General features: G+C 42.2%; 1 protein-coding gene across 2 annotated transcripts in view; it reads right to left on the bottom strand.

Annotated features, from left to right (window-relative positions):
- Window positions 1-15097, bottom strand: part of Cers6 (ceramide synthase 6) — a 240961-nt gene that overhangs the window by 60796 nt on the left and 165068 nt on the right. For both annotated transcript variants that reach the window (XM_055600305.1, XM_055600304.1), the window contains exon 5: window positions 930-980. In XM_055600305.1, the coding sequence (XP_055456280.1) occupies window positions 930-980 (51 nt within the window). The remainder of the gene's footprint in view (window positions 1-929; window positions 981-15097) is intronic.

Genomic DNA, 15097 nt, shown 5'->3' on the forward strand with positions numbered 1-15097 from the left:
TAAAGCAAGGGATTCAAATGAAAACTGGAATTCCATTTTAATTCTGTTATTAATTTTAATAACAGAGGAGGTATGAACGTCCTGCTTACATAGGGTTAAAGTTCAACTGCCTCTAACGTGCAATTCCGAGCTAAAAAACTGAAGGTGCTCGTTACAATACCTGGTTCTTTTTGCTTCCCTACAGGACATATCCTGATTAGCTAGAAAACTCCCAGTCTCACCGTAGATATTCCAATAGCAATTGATTTAGGGAGGGCAAGGTCGCCTTATGCTAATATTAATCAATTCTTGAAGAGATGCAAAAGAACAGCAGAGGGCAGAGATGGAAAACGCTCCTTTTTGGGGCTATGATTTAATTTCAACTCCCAAGGATGGTGTCTCCTTTTTTAGTTACAGAAACAATTCAGCCATGTGTAATGCATTAGTGCCCTTCTCTGCATTTGGAGAACTGGTTCTTGATTTACGTCTTCAGAGGCCACTTCTAAGCTACAATGTCAACAGGACTCAGCAGGCCAGCTCTGGCACCACACTTGAACATTCACATTCGCTGTGGAGGCAAGCCTGCACTGCCAGCAGGCTTTTAGACTTTCCTCTGTGCAGAGAAACAGGGAGAGGCCACCCATTAGAGTGACTGCATCCTGTTCTCCAGAAAAAAACAAACAAACAAAACAAAACAACAACATTCTAGGTTTATTCCATCTGTTAAAGCAACTAGACTTCGATTGCGCGCTTCATCAAGAACATACAAAGCCCTCCCTGTCTTCACTAGGTTATGGTTGACCTTAATGAGCAGGTGCAATGCCAAAATGTACGTGGCTACTCAACCTGCTGCAGCCTGCCCGACACCAGGAAGTCGACCTAAGGAAGATCCCCTGTGTCTGTAAATCCCAGGAGTCAGAAGTTAGACCTCAGGAGCGAGACCTCCTTACCTGGTAAGGGTAGTTATACCAGCAGTGTCTTGTATTCCACAACCAAGGGGTCTGGAAAAAATAAGAAAGAAATGAACTTTACATGCTTTAGAAGATTGTTAAAACAACAGCCATCACACTGTACGTTCTCTCTGGGACAGAGATCTCTCCTAAACCTGGAGATTTCAGATATTCTGCTTGATACTCAGCCGTACTCCTGCAATGTGCCAACCTTCACAGCTGTGCCTCCAGGACCAAATGCAAATCACCCACCTTACCTCTGGAAAAACATCGCTAACAGTTGGTAAAATCGAGCCCAGAACACCTAGGCCTCAATATTTACAAAGCCGTTTTCCTTATGCCTTAACCAGGGTTCTCTGACATACTTCACTTAGGCAGGATGTTTCAGAGGAATCCCTGAGGTACCTTCCATCTCCCAACTGGTGGTCCAAGTTTCTAGGACAAATCATTCTTCCTTTGATGGCAACTATTTGCCTCATAACCAAAACCTGTATTAACCAGAGATGGATTGATTTGAATTGAGACAGAGAGCTGAACCATCCAAAAACATTGCAATGAACATTCTCACATTTTTTTTTAAATTAATGTCAATTGTGGTTGTTTAGCTTCCCTCATCCATCATTAGCCATCAACTCTGTAGTGCACATCTCTATACACTTGATGTGCCTGTACTGTTCTTAGGATTCCTCTCCCTGATCATCACTTCTAGGCCACAGGGATGAAGATGATTAGTTTCTGGCAGCTAATATCTGTTAGCCCGTTCTATGTCTAACACATTGTAATGATACATATATACATATCAACTCATTTAATCCTTACAACGGCTGCTGATATTTGTCTTATTTTTTTTTTCAGTAAGTAAATGCAGGCCTTGTGTGTGAAAAACCGTAAATCAGTATTGCCTAACCTGCAATCAAACAGAGACTGTGTGGTTCCCTGCTGAAATGCAGTTTCGATGTCCTGTCTGAGTCGGATAAAACTGAAAGAGCCACCTCATGCAGTAAAATTTCAAATGTCGATGTTTTGGAAAGCCCTGCTGAAGAGCTCTCTAACAGGCCCAGGCATGGCAAACACAGGCCCGAGTATGACAAAAATGGGGCCAACAAGGCTTTGCCTTTTACCCTCCCCTCCCCCCTTGCCAAAAACCATTAGATTTCATTCCTAAAGCTAACCCCCAAGGTCCATTCCCTTATTTGGCCACTCCACTGACTCATTCTGGAGACAAAAAAAAAAAAAAGTTTAATAATCAAAATATAAAATTCACTATTTGGCTTAATATGTCCAATTAAGATTTTCCAACTCACCCCAGCAAAGACTTCCCACTTTTTCTCCTTAAAAACTCCCTCTTAGAAAAAATGCCTGCTTGCTGCTGTCTGCCTTTGCACACAACCCCACCCCCCCACCACACACTTGCTCTTCCAGTATTATACATCTCCTCTGTGCTGAGAATTTGGTGTCTGGGTGTGTCCTGTACCAACAACGCTGAAGGGCCATCCTCCCTTACATCTGCAAGTCTCTGCATTTCCCATTCATTTAAGCACCGTCTATCTTTCTTTAGAGAGTTTTGCTCTGTTTCTACGGTTTTCATTTGCTGCTGGCCCAGCCATATCCATGTTGTGTGGTCTTGCTGTCCTTGCTTTTCTGAGGGTCTGAGCTGTGTCTATTTCCTTCTCTTCTCTTACCTATACATCACTGGTATTTACTAACTAACTATGGGGTGTGTGGTGGTTTGAATGAGAATGGCTCCTATTAGTGTCCATATTTGAAGGCTTAGTACCATTGGTGAAACTGTTTTGGAAAGGATGAGGAGGCAGGTGTGACTGGAGCTTTGAGGTTTCAGAAGTTCACACCAGGCCCAGTCCCTTTCAGTCCTTCTCTCCACAACCCTCTGCCTCCAGCCTGTGGTTCACAAGGTGAACGCTTAGCTACTGCTCCAGCACCATGATGGACTGCCATCACACTTCCCTCTATGATGGTCATGGACTCACCCCCCGATTAAATGCTTCCTTTTATATGTGGCCTTGGTGACTCCTCACAACAATAGAAAATGAACTAATACAGGCAAAAATGAAGATGAACTGAGATGGAGCATATAAAAATACTACAGCAGATTAAAAATCTTAGCAAGTTACTACATTCTTTTTTTTTTCCTTGTTTTTTTGTATTTATTTACTTTTTTTTGTATTTTATTTTTTCCTTATCAGTTACATTTTATTAACTCTGTACCCCAGCCATGTCCCGATCCCTCATTCCCTCCCAGTCCCTCCCTCCCTCCCTCATCTCCACCATGCCCCTTGCCAAGTCCACTGATAGGGGGGACCTCCTCCCCATTCATCTGATCCTGTTTTATCAGGTATCTTCAGGACTGGCTGCAAAGCTCTCCTCTGTGGCCTAACAGGACTGCTCCTCCCTTGGGGGTGGGGTGGGGAGGCCAAAGAGCCAGCCATTGAGTTCCTGTTAGAAATAGTCCTTGTTCCCCTCACTATGGGAAACCAATTGGTTACTGAGCTACCACAGGCTACATCTGAGCAGAGGTTCTAGGTTACATTCATACATGGTCCTTGGTTGCATGTCAGTCTCAGAAAAGACCCTGTACCCAGATATCTTTGGTCCTTGTGGGGCTCCTATCCTTTCCTCATCAGACTAACTCCCCTTCTTTCTTATGATTCCCTGTACTCTGCCAAAGGTTTGGTCATGAGTCTTTGCTTTGAAAACACTGCTAGTTAGAGTCTTTCCAATGCGCTCAGTAGACTCCTGTCAATGTTCAATGCGCATCCCATCTGTCTTTCAAAACAAGGATTGATATTGTTACCCCATGTCCGCTCTCTTGATTATCTTTTTTAGGTGTATAGATTTCATTATGTTTATTATATCTTATAGGTCTACATAAGTGAGTATATACCATGTTTGTCTTTCTCCTTCTGGGATATTTCACTCAGGATGATCTTTTCTAGATCCCACCATTTGCCTGCAAATTTCATTATTTCCTCCTTTTTGATTGCTGAGTAGTATTCCATTGTGTAAAAATACCACAATTTCTGTACCCATTCCTCCATTGATGGACATCTGGGTTGTTTCCAGGTTCTGGCTATTACAAATAAAGCTGCTATAAACATGGTTGAGCAAATATCCCTCTTGTGTACTTGAGCAAACTTTGGGTATATACCTAGCAGTGGTATAGCTGGATCTTGAGGAAGCACTCTTCCTAATTGTCTTAGAAAGCGCCAGATAGATTTCCAGAGTGGTTGTACTAGTTTACATTCCCACCAGCAGTGGAGGAGGGTTCCCTTTTCTCCACAACCTCTCCAGCATGTGTTGTCCCTTGAGTTTTTCATTTTGGCCATTCTGATGGGTGTAAGGTGATATCTCAGGGTCGTTTTGATTTGCATTTCCCTGATGGCTAATGAGGATGAGAAGTTACTACATTCTTATACCACACAGACTCTATGTGTTCACGGAAGAAGATTCACAAAACACAGAAAAGGATGAAAATAAAAACAACTTAAGTTCTCTACAGCAATTTTTAATTATAATATGTTTCTAGGCTTCCCACCACCTATGTGATACAGACATAAGTAACAGATTTATTTTTAAATATACACACACAAGCATGTTTTGAAAGTGTGGGCATAGCATAAAATCTTTTTTTTAAATGTCCAGTACAATGCCATTTACTACTTTTATCTCTGATAAAGTGATCTCCACAATTAACTGAAAATCCCCAAGGGAAAATGATGTCTTATGCACGTTTCCCTCGGCCTCAGCCACAGTGCTGACTCAGACAGGTCAGCAAGTCCTGAATGCACACGCAAGTAACCGCGAGGCCTGAACAAGCCTGGAAGAGCTTCCTGGATATATTAATCACAAGCTCCCAAGGCCCAGTGTATCTGCCCCTCAGATACACTGCGGCAGGGATCTCTTCCACTGTGCTCATCCTTTCCTGTCACAGGCGGGACAGCAGACCCAAAAAAATCCAGCACTCACGGATTCTCTTCCTCTCTCAGTTTGTTCTAAAACTGAAGGGTCTCCCTGGAAGCACTGGGCTTCAGTGTCCAGACCCCCATATTCTGTGGTCAGCCACCTGGCTGTCCTCTGCAGAGGACATGTGTCTATCTCACAGCCATCTCCTGATATCCAAAGCAAGGGAGAAGGACTGGACGCTGTTGACAGGACAGAGCCACCAGGGCCCCAGCTCAGCTGGCCAGCTGCTTACCTAACAATTTAACAGTAGATTCTTTTACAAGCAGCACAATTTGAGATACGATCATCACACTTCTATATGTGCGGTACTTTCCCCTAGATCTCAATTTATGCCTCCAAACACAGTGAGATAGAGAAGTCAGATGTCTTTCCCAATTTATAGATTAAAAGGCAAAACAAAACAGAACTTCACAGCAAGAGGTGATTCTCTTGTTGCATGGGCTCAGCATCTGTTGTCTTCAAATTCAAACCAGAAGTGCTCCAGAACCCAAAACCCAAAAATTTAACAACTATACAAATATTACAAAACTCAAAAACAGATGAAATTTGGAATAATTCTGTAATAATTTTTGGAGAATGGATATTCAGCCTATGGCTAGATACCAGCTTATGATTCTGCAGTTTGTAATAAGACATTTTAAAGAGAACTTAAAAAAAAGACTTATTTATTTTTATTTTCTATGTATGTGTTGTGGTCTGTGTGCACCATCTGCATGCAGTGTCTATGGAGGCCAGAAGAGAGCATCAGGTCCTCTGAAACTGGAGTCACAGACAACTGTTCATCGCCAAATGGGTGGAAAGAACTGCATGAGGTCCTCTGCAAGACCAGGCAAGCGGTCTTAACCACTAAGCCATTTCTCCAGGCCCCACATAGCTGTTTTAATTAAATTTATCCCATGGAACTTTTTATCAATTGCTATAATCAATTTCTCCATTGATATGCTGTTCCCAGAAGCCATGGTTTATTAAACAAAACTCTAGGACCAGGTTTGTGGTGCTGCTTCCTTATGAGTTGTTCAGGCAGCCTCCAGAAACCCACAGAAAGATCCAGTCTCTTACCGTTGCTCCTGGTTGCCCATGCGAATTGGATGAGAAGCCCCTGGTGCGGAAGATGCCACTCACCTTGGTGGCAACATACAGAGAAACAGACCAAGAAGAAACCTCTCTCCCTACTGGGTAGCTCTCTTCGTGCTCAAAGGTGCTTTGTGGGCTTCTTGGGGAGAAAAGGCATCAGTAATTTTTACCCAGCTATGACACTTATCAGCTACAATAACAACCCACCAGACAAGATATGCCCACTGCTGCAATGTGGTTCAGCCGTGGAGGCAACCAACAACAGGTTGGGCTTGAGGCCTGATCCACAGGAGGGAATTCATGTCTGGCACTGTAAGCCTGGTCAAAACCTCTCCCAACCACAACAGTGACTAGAACAGCAATATATCCTGAAAAGTGTAACGTGGAACTTAACACCTTGGAGGTAGCCAAGAGCCATCATAATTGATATTAAGGCCCACTCAGTAGTAAGGAACTCGGACCTAGTCTTAAAAACCCAGCCCACTACCCAGGGTTGATGAGGCCCTGGACCCTAGAGAACCTAACACGGTCACTTTCCTCAATGAGTATACTTTCTAAAAGCACGCTTATATCCACAGGTTAGAGTAGTACCTCTAATCCTTCATCAAAGCAGCTTGGTTTTGCATCAGAGATCGTGGCAGAAATCCACAACAGGTCAAAATGCAGAGATCAATGAATCCTGGGGTGCTCAGCCCCAAATGATACGTTTACAACACAACCCCTACACCCAAGTTCAGGGAATACCACAAAGGGGGCACAGAAGGCCCAGAGGTCGAGGACCAGGAGGCTGCAGACATGAAATCTCAACAGCGTGGTTGCCTAAACAAGACCTGTAGAGTGACAACAGCAGTCGACACCTCAGTGTGGATGGGGGATATTAGAGAGCCCACACGGAGATAAAGAGCTACAAGCAATTAATGGTTACTGGGAGAGGGAGATCTGGTCTTCTGCAGGGACAAGTGCCACTCTCTAAACACATATATGTAGGACATAGCTCTAAACACACACACATACACACATACAAGGGGCCTCAGCAGATGGTTTTCATAAACAAATAAGCATATACATGTCTGTACCAACAATAATTAAAGAATAAAGAGCCGAGAGCATGAGGGAGGGCATGGGAGGAGTCAGGGGAACTGGAAGGAGGGAAAATGACTGAAATACAATACATAAGAAGCTACCAATAAACACATTTTCAAAAGGACATGAAGTTAGGGTAACATTGGGTGGAAGACAAAGAGGGGAAGTTTGGGGAAGGTAGTGAAGGAAGAACATGGTCAAAATATACTATATTCATGTATGAGGTTTCCAGAGAATGCATAAAAATGTTTTTATTTTTTTAAAAAGGTCAAAAAACCTGAGAAGTTCAGTAAGTCTCAGTTTTTGTTGTCCTTGAGGAAGCTCAAGAGCAGTCTCTTCCTGCTTCACACCTGTGACTAGCGTCATGGAGGGCCGTACAGACTTAGGGTAACTTATACACACTATTTCATTTAATCCACGTACAACTTGTCAGTAATCAAAGCAATGAGGCTAGCAGGTGGCAGCCTTAAGAGATTTACAAAGGATGCGTAAGCTTCTCAAACTGCCAAAATACAGACAGATTGTGATTCACTACATCTGGCTGAGAGGTGGCGGGAGGGGATTCTGCATTTCTGAGGCTCCCAAGTGATTTTTTTTTCTCAGGTCACGGCCCATGTTTAGGGGTAAGATGGCATAAGACCTAAACAACTCTCTGTCAGTTCACAGTTCAGCGTGGATGAACTGGATTAGTTCTAATAAGCATTTGTGGCGGCGAATCTGTGCTAAGAGACAGTTGCTGGAGGCAGTAACTGTCACCCAACCTCTCCTAAAATATCTAACCTCCAGCAGAAGGGCCGTGGGCAGAACTTCTGTGAATTGCGTTGGGATGCTGCTCCTAACAGTGACTGGGAATAAGTCTGTCACGCTCCTTCACGCCCACTGGAGGGAGATAATGAAACCTGAGTGGCACCTTCGGCTTTGAGACGGGTGTCCTACTGAGGCTGCTGTCAGGGGCCCCCTCCCAGTCCCTGGTTGCTTACTTTTGGACTATCTGTGCAAGATGAATTCCCATCCTACCTCTCGTATCGGAGCTACTGTGGTACACATACACACCCCAACCATGCACAGTATGGTCCCCGTTTTAATACATGCACCAAGGTAATGTCATTCCAGAGCCCGCTTTGGAGGGGGGCAGCAGTAAATGGGGAGCTGGTCAGCAGATTGCAGTGAGTTGCGAACACAAGTCAACCATGTTTGCACTGTCCTCCCCTAGGTATTCTGGGTATACAGGGAATGGGCAATTAAACACACACACACACACACACACACACCGGGCAGACATTTGGAACTTATTCCACATTTTCATGTGTGTGACTATTACTTAACACCGAGCGCTGTTACACTGAAAATGTCTTTCAAATCCAGCTTAATTTACGGAAAACCCCCAGGCCTTTTACACTGAGGGCTCCATGTTATCTGTCACCAGTGAGACACTTGGGCTTCCTGTCTCCATATTTGTGTTGGTCAACAGATAATGAATGAACGCTTCTTAAAAAAACTGTAGTACTGAGTGGCTTGTGTTTTCACCCTGAATTGATATGCTGACATTTTCGCATCCGGCATATTTATATTTGAGAGAGCTCCTCTCTATATTTTCCTTCCTCTCCACACACATGCTCAGAAGGGAGAGCCTGTGGAGAATTCAGTCGAAGACAGCCATCTGCGCACTGTCTGGTGTGGGCCCAGTTCCCTCACCAGAAGGTACTGCCCACCAGACATTCGTTAGGAGCTTGTTGCCTCCAGGACAGGGAGGAATGAACACGTTCCAGTCAGCCGGTCAGAGCTAACGCAGCGTTACAAGACCACACTTTCCAAACGCTGTTGACCAGCTACTAAATTACAAACCATCGGATTTCATTTTAAGCTGACCTATAACGTACCTTATTAAGACTAAGGCCGCATTATAGTGGACGAAAAATTGCCTTTAACACCTCAACCTAAACCACAAAGTACAATGGGGTTTTTCATTACATTATGTACATCTGCTTACAGACACCAACTCAACAGCAAGCACATCCATCAATAATACAGAGTCCCCGGGGAGGCATCTGCAGCTCCTTTCACCTCCAACAAACCCAACCCCAGCAGCAAGAAGACCCTGGGGCACCGCTGGGGCTCACCCTGAAGCCTTCATTTGCATAGAGCCCATATGGAACGACATGAGTGATATTTATTCTTTTGCTTGTTATTGAAAGAGCATTATCAGGTTTCTTTTTGTCATCTGTATGATAGAGACCCCATCACGAATATAACGTAAAAGTAGATGATGTCTGATCACTTTACCATCTGAAATAATTATGTCAGCTTAGTCTGAAGAGAGAAAAGATGTTAAACAACTGGAGAAAAGAATATACAGTTTAACTAGGCAAGGGTTTAATGATTAAATAAAAGTATAAACAAACACACATACACGTACATATAATCGTACAAACATGCATACATACAAACACACATACATATAAACGTACATACCTACACACATATACATACTTTTAAAAAAAGTAGTGAGTACTTGAAGCTCAGGGAATAGTAGTTTCCTTCAAAATAATTATTTTGATTTAACAAGAGAACATGAATTATATGAAGTACTTTTTCTGTTGCTTTCCTCAAAGATGTGAAGGGTATGTGGTCTGTACCCAAAGTTCGAGGCAAAATTTCAGTTTCCTGTCTCTATCCAAACTCCCTTCTGTCCAGGCATACACCTTTGATCCCAGAACCTCAGAGGCAGAGGCAGGGCAATCTCTTGGCATCCTCAGCTAGCCTGATCTACACAGTGAGACCCAGGACGGCCAGAGCTACAGAGCTGAGACCCTGTCTCAAACAAAACAAAACGAAACAAAACAAAACAAAACAAAACAAAACAAAACAACTCCCTTCCAGCTTTCATATGACCAGTTGACGGCAGCCTAAAAATATACTGCCTTCTGCATAGCCTGGGTGATAAATGCATGGCTCTTTGGATTATTACGAGTAAGTTAATAGGTACTGGTAATGCTGTGTATGCATTACAAGTCCTTTGTACAAAACTGCTTTTGCCGACCCTACCCTGTGGACAGCCCCACAAGGCGACATCGCGATCTTACAGCTTTGGTTGTAGCCAGGACTCTCTTGTCAAAAACAGACGTAAGACGTGAGGCTCCGCACTGGCAGTGAATTTACACCGCAAAATCTTTCTTTGTTCACGCTGAGTTCAATCTGTAAGTCCCACATGATATTTTTTCCTTTCAAATTTAATCCGAGGGAAGGAACCATACTGTGTTTTTCTTTCTGTGAAAGCTAAGCATGTTTCCTCGACACATGAGAATTCACCTTGGCTTTGGGAAGTTGACACAATAAAGTTTAACATCTATATTATATAAACACTGAAAATCTTCATAAATACTCAGTTGTATATTTTATTATAAATCATCAATTCACGATAACAATCTAGAGCTTATTATAAATTAAAACAGAATGACAATATTTCATGTTTTGTGATTTTTTTTAAACTACATTTAAAGATTTACTTATTCACTTTATGAATGAGTGCTCTGTTTTCGTGCACACCAGAGAGAATCAGATTCCATTACAGATGTTTGTGAGTCACCAGGCTGGGAATTGAACTCAGGACCTCTGGAAGAGTAGCTTGTGTTCTTAACCACTGAGCTATTTCTCCAGCCCATGCCCATGTTTTATGATTAAAAAAACAAGATGCAAATAAACTGTATTTAATTGCCTTTCTTTCTAAAGATTATGCTTGTTAGTAGAGAGTAGCCTGGAACATTCAGCAGCTTGTGGGAAGCATCCTTTTTTTTTCTTTCCTGGACCTGGAGATGCATGAGTATAAATCTACAAAGCAAAGTGCTGGCTTCTCCCTGGAGCATTATGGCATCTGTACTAGCTGTGAGAGTTCTTGCGATGGGAAGATGTAATTTGGACTTGACCCTGTGATAGCATATGCCTTTCATATTGATCAGGCTCTAAAAGGGATGCTGCTCTATGCCTGGTCTTGCATGTGCCTTCAGCACATTTTGCAATCAATTTTGAAAGTAAAGTGAAGATCTTAAAGCACACGTAAATAGAAGATTCCTACGTGGGCCTTGGCCCTGAGGCCACGGGGCCTCTATGAAAATTTCATCAGGGAAACAAAGACGAGGAAATGTGAGCAGCGTTCCTTTCAGCCATCGGACCTCACCTTATCCACCTCTGTTCAACTGAAGGGTTTCAACACCTCTAAAAGTCGTAGGACATGCTGGCTGTGGTCCTCATAAATTGCCATGTCAGGTCACCTCAGGGTGCTGAGGTGCAACACCCAGTAAAAACCCAGATGCACTAATCAGTTCCACGTTGAGAAGAAGAAGCAAGGATAAAGAGATCAGACAAAGGAGAAAGACTGTGAAAGATCCAGACCGGATTCTCAACCTTCCTATTGCTGTGACCTTGCAACACAGTTCCTCATGTGGTGACTCCAACCATCAAATTATTAACTGTACTTTTGCTACGGTTATGAACTGTAATGTACATTCAGATGGTCTTAGGGGACCCCTGTGAAAGGGTCATTTGATTCCCAATGGGGTCGCAACCCACAGGTTGAGAACTGCTGATCTAGAGAGAGCGGAAAATGATGAAATTATCAATACAAAGGCAGCAGATGTACAGGCTAGTAAAAAAAATTTGGGAACAAAGCTAACAGAATGGCTATTAAAAATCACAAATTAGTCAGAACATAATTTTAGAACAACTTATAACATGTAACAAAGGACCGATAGCTCCAATGTGTAAAGGGTTCACCAACTGACTGAGATAACCAAACATACATTGAAAAAAATGGATCAAAGATACAAACATGCAACATTTAAATAAAACATGTTCATGCTTTAATATTAAAAATACAGAACAAAACTGGACAGAAAGTACCTGGCACATCCTTAATAAGGGTCATCAGAGCAAGGAGAAATGAGTACTCTGCAAACATATATCAAGAGCCTTTAAAATGTGCAAGTCCTTGACCATATGTATTATATATAAAAACCCACAAAAAAGAGGGCCAGTTTGTAAAGGCTTTTGGCACCTAAATATCTACTACAGTTCTTTTTTTTTTTTTTTTAACGACAAAGGACTGAAATAAACATAAATAGCAATAATATGAGGTTGAGATGTTCCAAGTTTGGCCCCCTTTAAACACAGATGCTGGGATGAAGAACTGGATAGAGGTTGTGGAGGAAAAAGTAAGATAGATGAGGCAGGAAATGTGAAATGGTTTGCAGAAATGAGCTGATTACTGCTGCAGGTAGCAGCATCTGGATCCCAATGGAAAGTCCCTGAAGTTCTTCCTCACAAGCAGCCAGTAACAGTCCCGAGTCTGAACATCTGCCATGTGCCCACCCTGCTTTCCTCCAGCGGCTGTGAGCTGCGGTGTTAATGTCTCCATCTTTATAGCTTGCACCTTCCTGAGTCTACCTGATCTTCACGGCTCTGGAGGGAGTAGAGTGGGGGAGGGGAAGGAGCGGCTGGAATATCACGTGGGATACCCTCAAGGATGCATGGAACTGTTTATTCCAGCTGTACTACCATCATGTGGGCTGAGGAGGATTAATACAATGGATGTGTTTTATGTGAAAATCAGATTGCAAGAGGAGTAGACAGCATGTTTTAAATAGAGAACATGCCCTCTGTTTGCTCAGTAGCCACAAAGAATTGAATCCGTGAGCCCTTGAAGATGCCGACATCTGTAGAAGCTCAGACCTTTATATAAACGGGGGTAGTTGCTTACTGCCACGTGTATTCCCATAGAGAGTAAAGCCTCCTTGGCCTAAGCAGAATACCTAACCCGGTGAAAATGCTCTGTGAAATAAGTGTTACAATTATTGTTCTGAAGACTGTAGATGTTCAGTTCATGTGCAATTCTTCTGCATTATTTTTATTAATAGTTGGTTGAATCTTTGGCTGTAGTAATTGTGGATATGGAAAGAACTATATTGCACACACACACAAAAAGAACTATATTGCACACACACACAAACACACACACATTTTAAAACTAGCTACTTACTAGTTACCTCTGAGTAGTGATTTTCTCAAGTGATTTTGTTCTTTGCATATCAATATTAAATTATACAGTTATCATACCTATCCACTTTGCGCGGTGAACAGGTTTTATTCGAGTACAGTAAGTCCAGCCTATGATGTTTCAATGGTCCTAGAAAAGACATTTGCTCTACGTTTATAAGCAGCGTTAAAAGATTAATAATATACTGCCGCCCTCCAGTTATCCAATAATCACAATTAGCTTTAAAGTTAAAGTTAGCACAGGAAATAACTGCCTGTGAAGTTCTTCTGTGTTTATAGGGTTATTTCAAGTATAAACATGTTATTGATAATTTAATTCTAAACGATCAGAATAGAAATTTAGTAGAATGGGAAGTTAATGTGAGCAAATAGTATAATGCAAAGCCTTACATTTGTTCTTGTGCCCAAAGGTTCCTCCCTGGCCTCTTCCCTATTTTTACACCACAGACTAGGCTCTGGCTTCTCTGTGCTGTCATCACACTCTCTGTATTTCATGTGTTTGTTGAATAGCTAACATGAATTAATTACCCTGGCAGGCTTCAAGACACCACAGAAAAGCTCTCTATCTTTGGGGAATCTTGCCACCTCCCAGGCAATCAAAACGAGTACATTTCAGACTATAGCAGCTATAAATACAAGATGCAAGAAAGGAGGACACAGGAGGACACTAAACCCAGCTTTGGGGGCTGCAGTGGGAGGGAAGGCCCTACCAGAAAGCATCATGGTTGGACGCAGTATACCCATGAAAGACAGTCACTAGATAGTTGAAAGGAATTTCCAGAGAAAATATTCCCTGTCTTCTCAAGATGGATCATGGCTCCTGTTTTTATTCTATTCATCTATTCCTGTGCTTTACTTTCAGACAAGAAAAAAATTAGCACCCTGTCCCCATATCTGATTGAGCAGGTAGAATATACTTTGCCATTCTAGACTCTTGCAGGCTTGGTGCTCCACTGTGACCACGCAAGAAAGCCCATTCTTCGCTTGTCTACCGACCTCCAGGCCATGTTCTTGCTGTGAGCAGTCTAGCCACTACTTACCTCTTTGTCTCAACCACAGAGGCCCCTTGTCTGGCAGCCCACAGCTCACCCAGTCTTCTAAGCTCCAGCATCTTGGCTTCCTGCCACCAGAATGTTTCTTGTGGACCTTTGGAAGTCTTCCCCTCTAACCTCCAACTTCCTTGAAAGGTTGAATGTATGCATTACATTTCAGTTCTTAAAAGTGCTGCTAACATGTGTTTTGTGGGACAGGTTGTCCGGTTTTGGTTGCCTCCCTGTCAATTGTTCAGGAGACTTCCAAGCATACAGAAGCAGCAGGCTATGAGCCATTGCTCCTAAGTGACAGCCACATGAGTCAGCAGGGAGAGGCAGGTGAAAAATAACACAACTGTTGCTCCAAGCTGTGCTGTGTGCGATGACCATGGGAAACCTCACAAAAGCTATAAAGAAAACAGACCCAAGAGGCAGGACCCAAATTCAAGCTTCACTCAACCATGTCCTAGCTGTATAAGACTTCCTGCAAAATACTTTCAAGTGAAATAAATACTTTACAGGAAAAGGGAAAATTCTATTTTGGGTCCCCTGATGGGAACATCAACACATTTCTACTTTACTAAATTATGCTTCTTGGGAGTCTAGATTTCTTCATTTAAATGTCTTCAACTAAGACAACATATCACAACTCACTGATTGTAAGAACAGGAATAAAATCCTTGTTGAGCTGTACTAAAGAAGAACATTATAAAACCATCTAATTTTTTTAATCTTAGAAAAGTTGTTTTTTTAATGTTATTTGTGTTAAATGTAAAGGATTTACTTTTGTTAATTTTAAAGAGTTTTTAATTTAAAATTTTTTTCCAAAAAAAAAAAAAAAAGTCCTTCAGGCTTAATTTCTAGTAAACAAATGTCAATAGAGATTACAGCTTTTTACTGCCAATAATATAAAGAAGACTCTTTAAGATTTTAAATAGTTGTTTAATATTG

Source organism: Psammomys obesus, unplaced genomic scaffold (genome assembly GCF_907164565.1).
Source record: "Psammomys obesus unplaced genomic scaffold, mPsaObe1.curated_primary_1811, whole genome shotgun sequence".
Classification (NCBI taxonomy): Eukaryota; Metazoa; Chordata; class Mammalia; order Rodentia; family Muridae; genus Psammomys; species Psammomys obesus.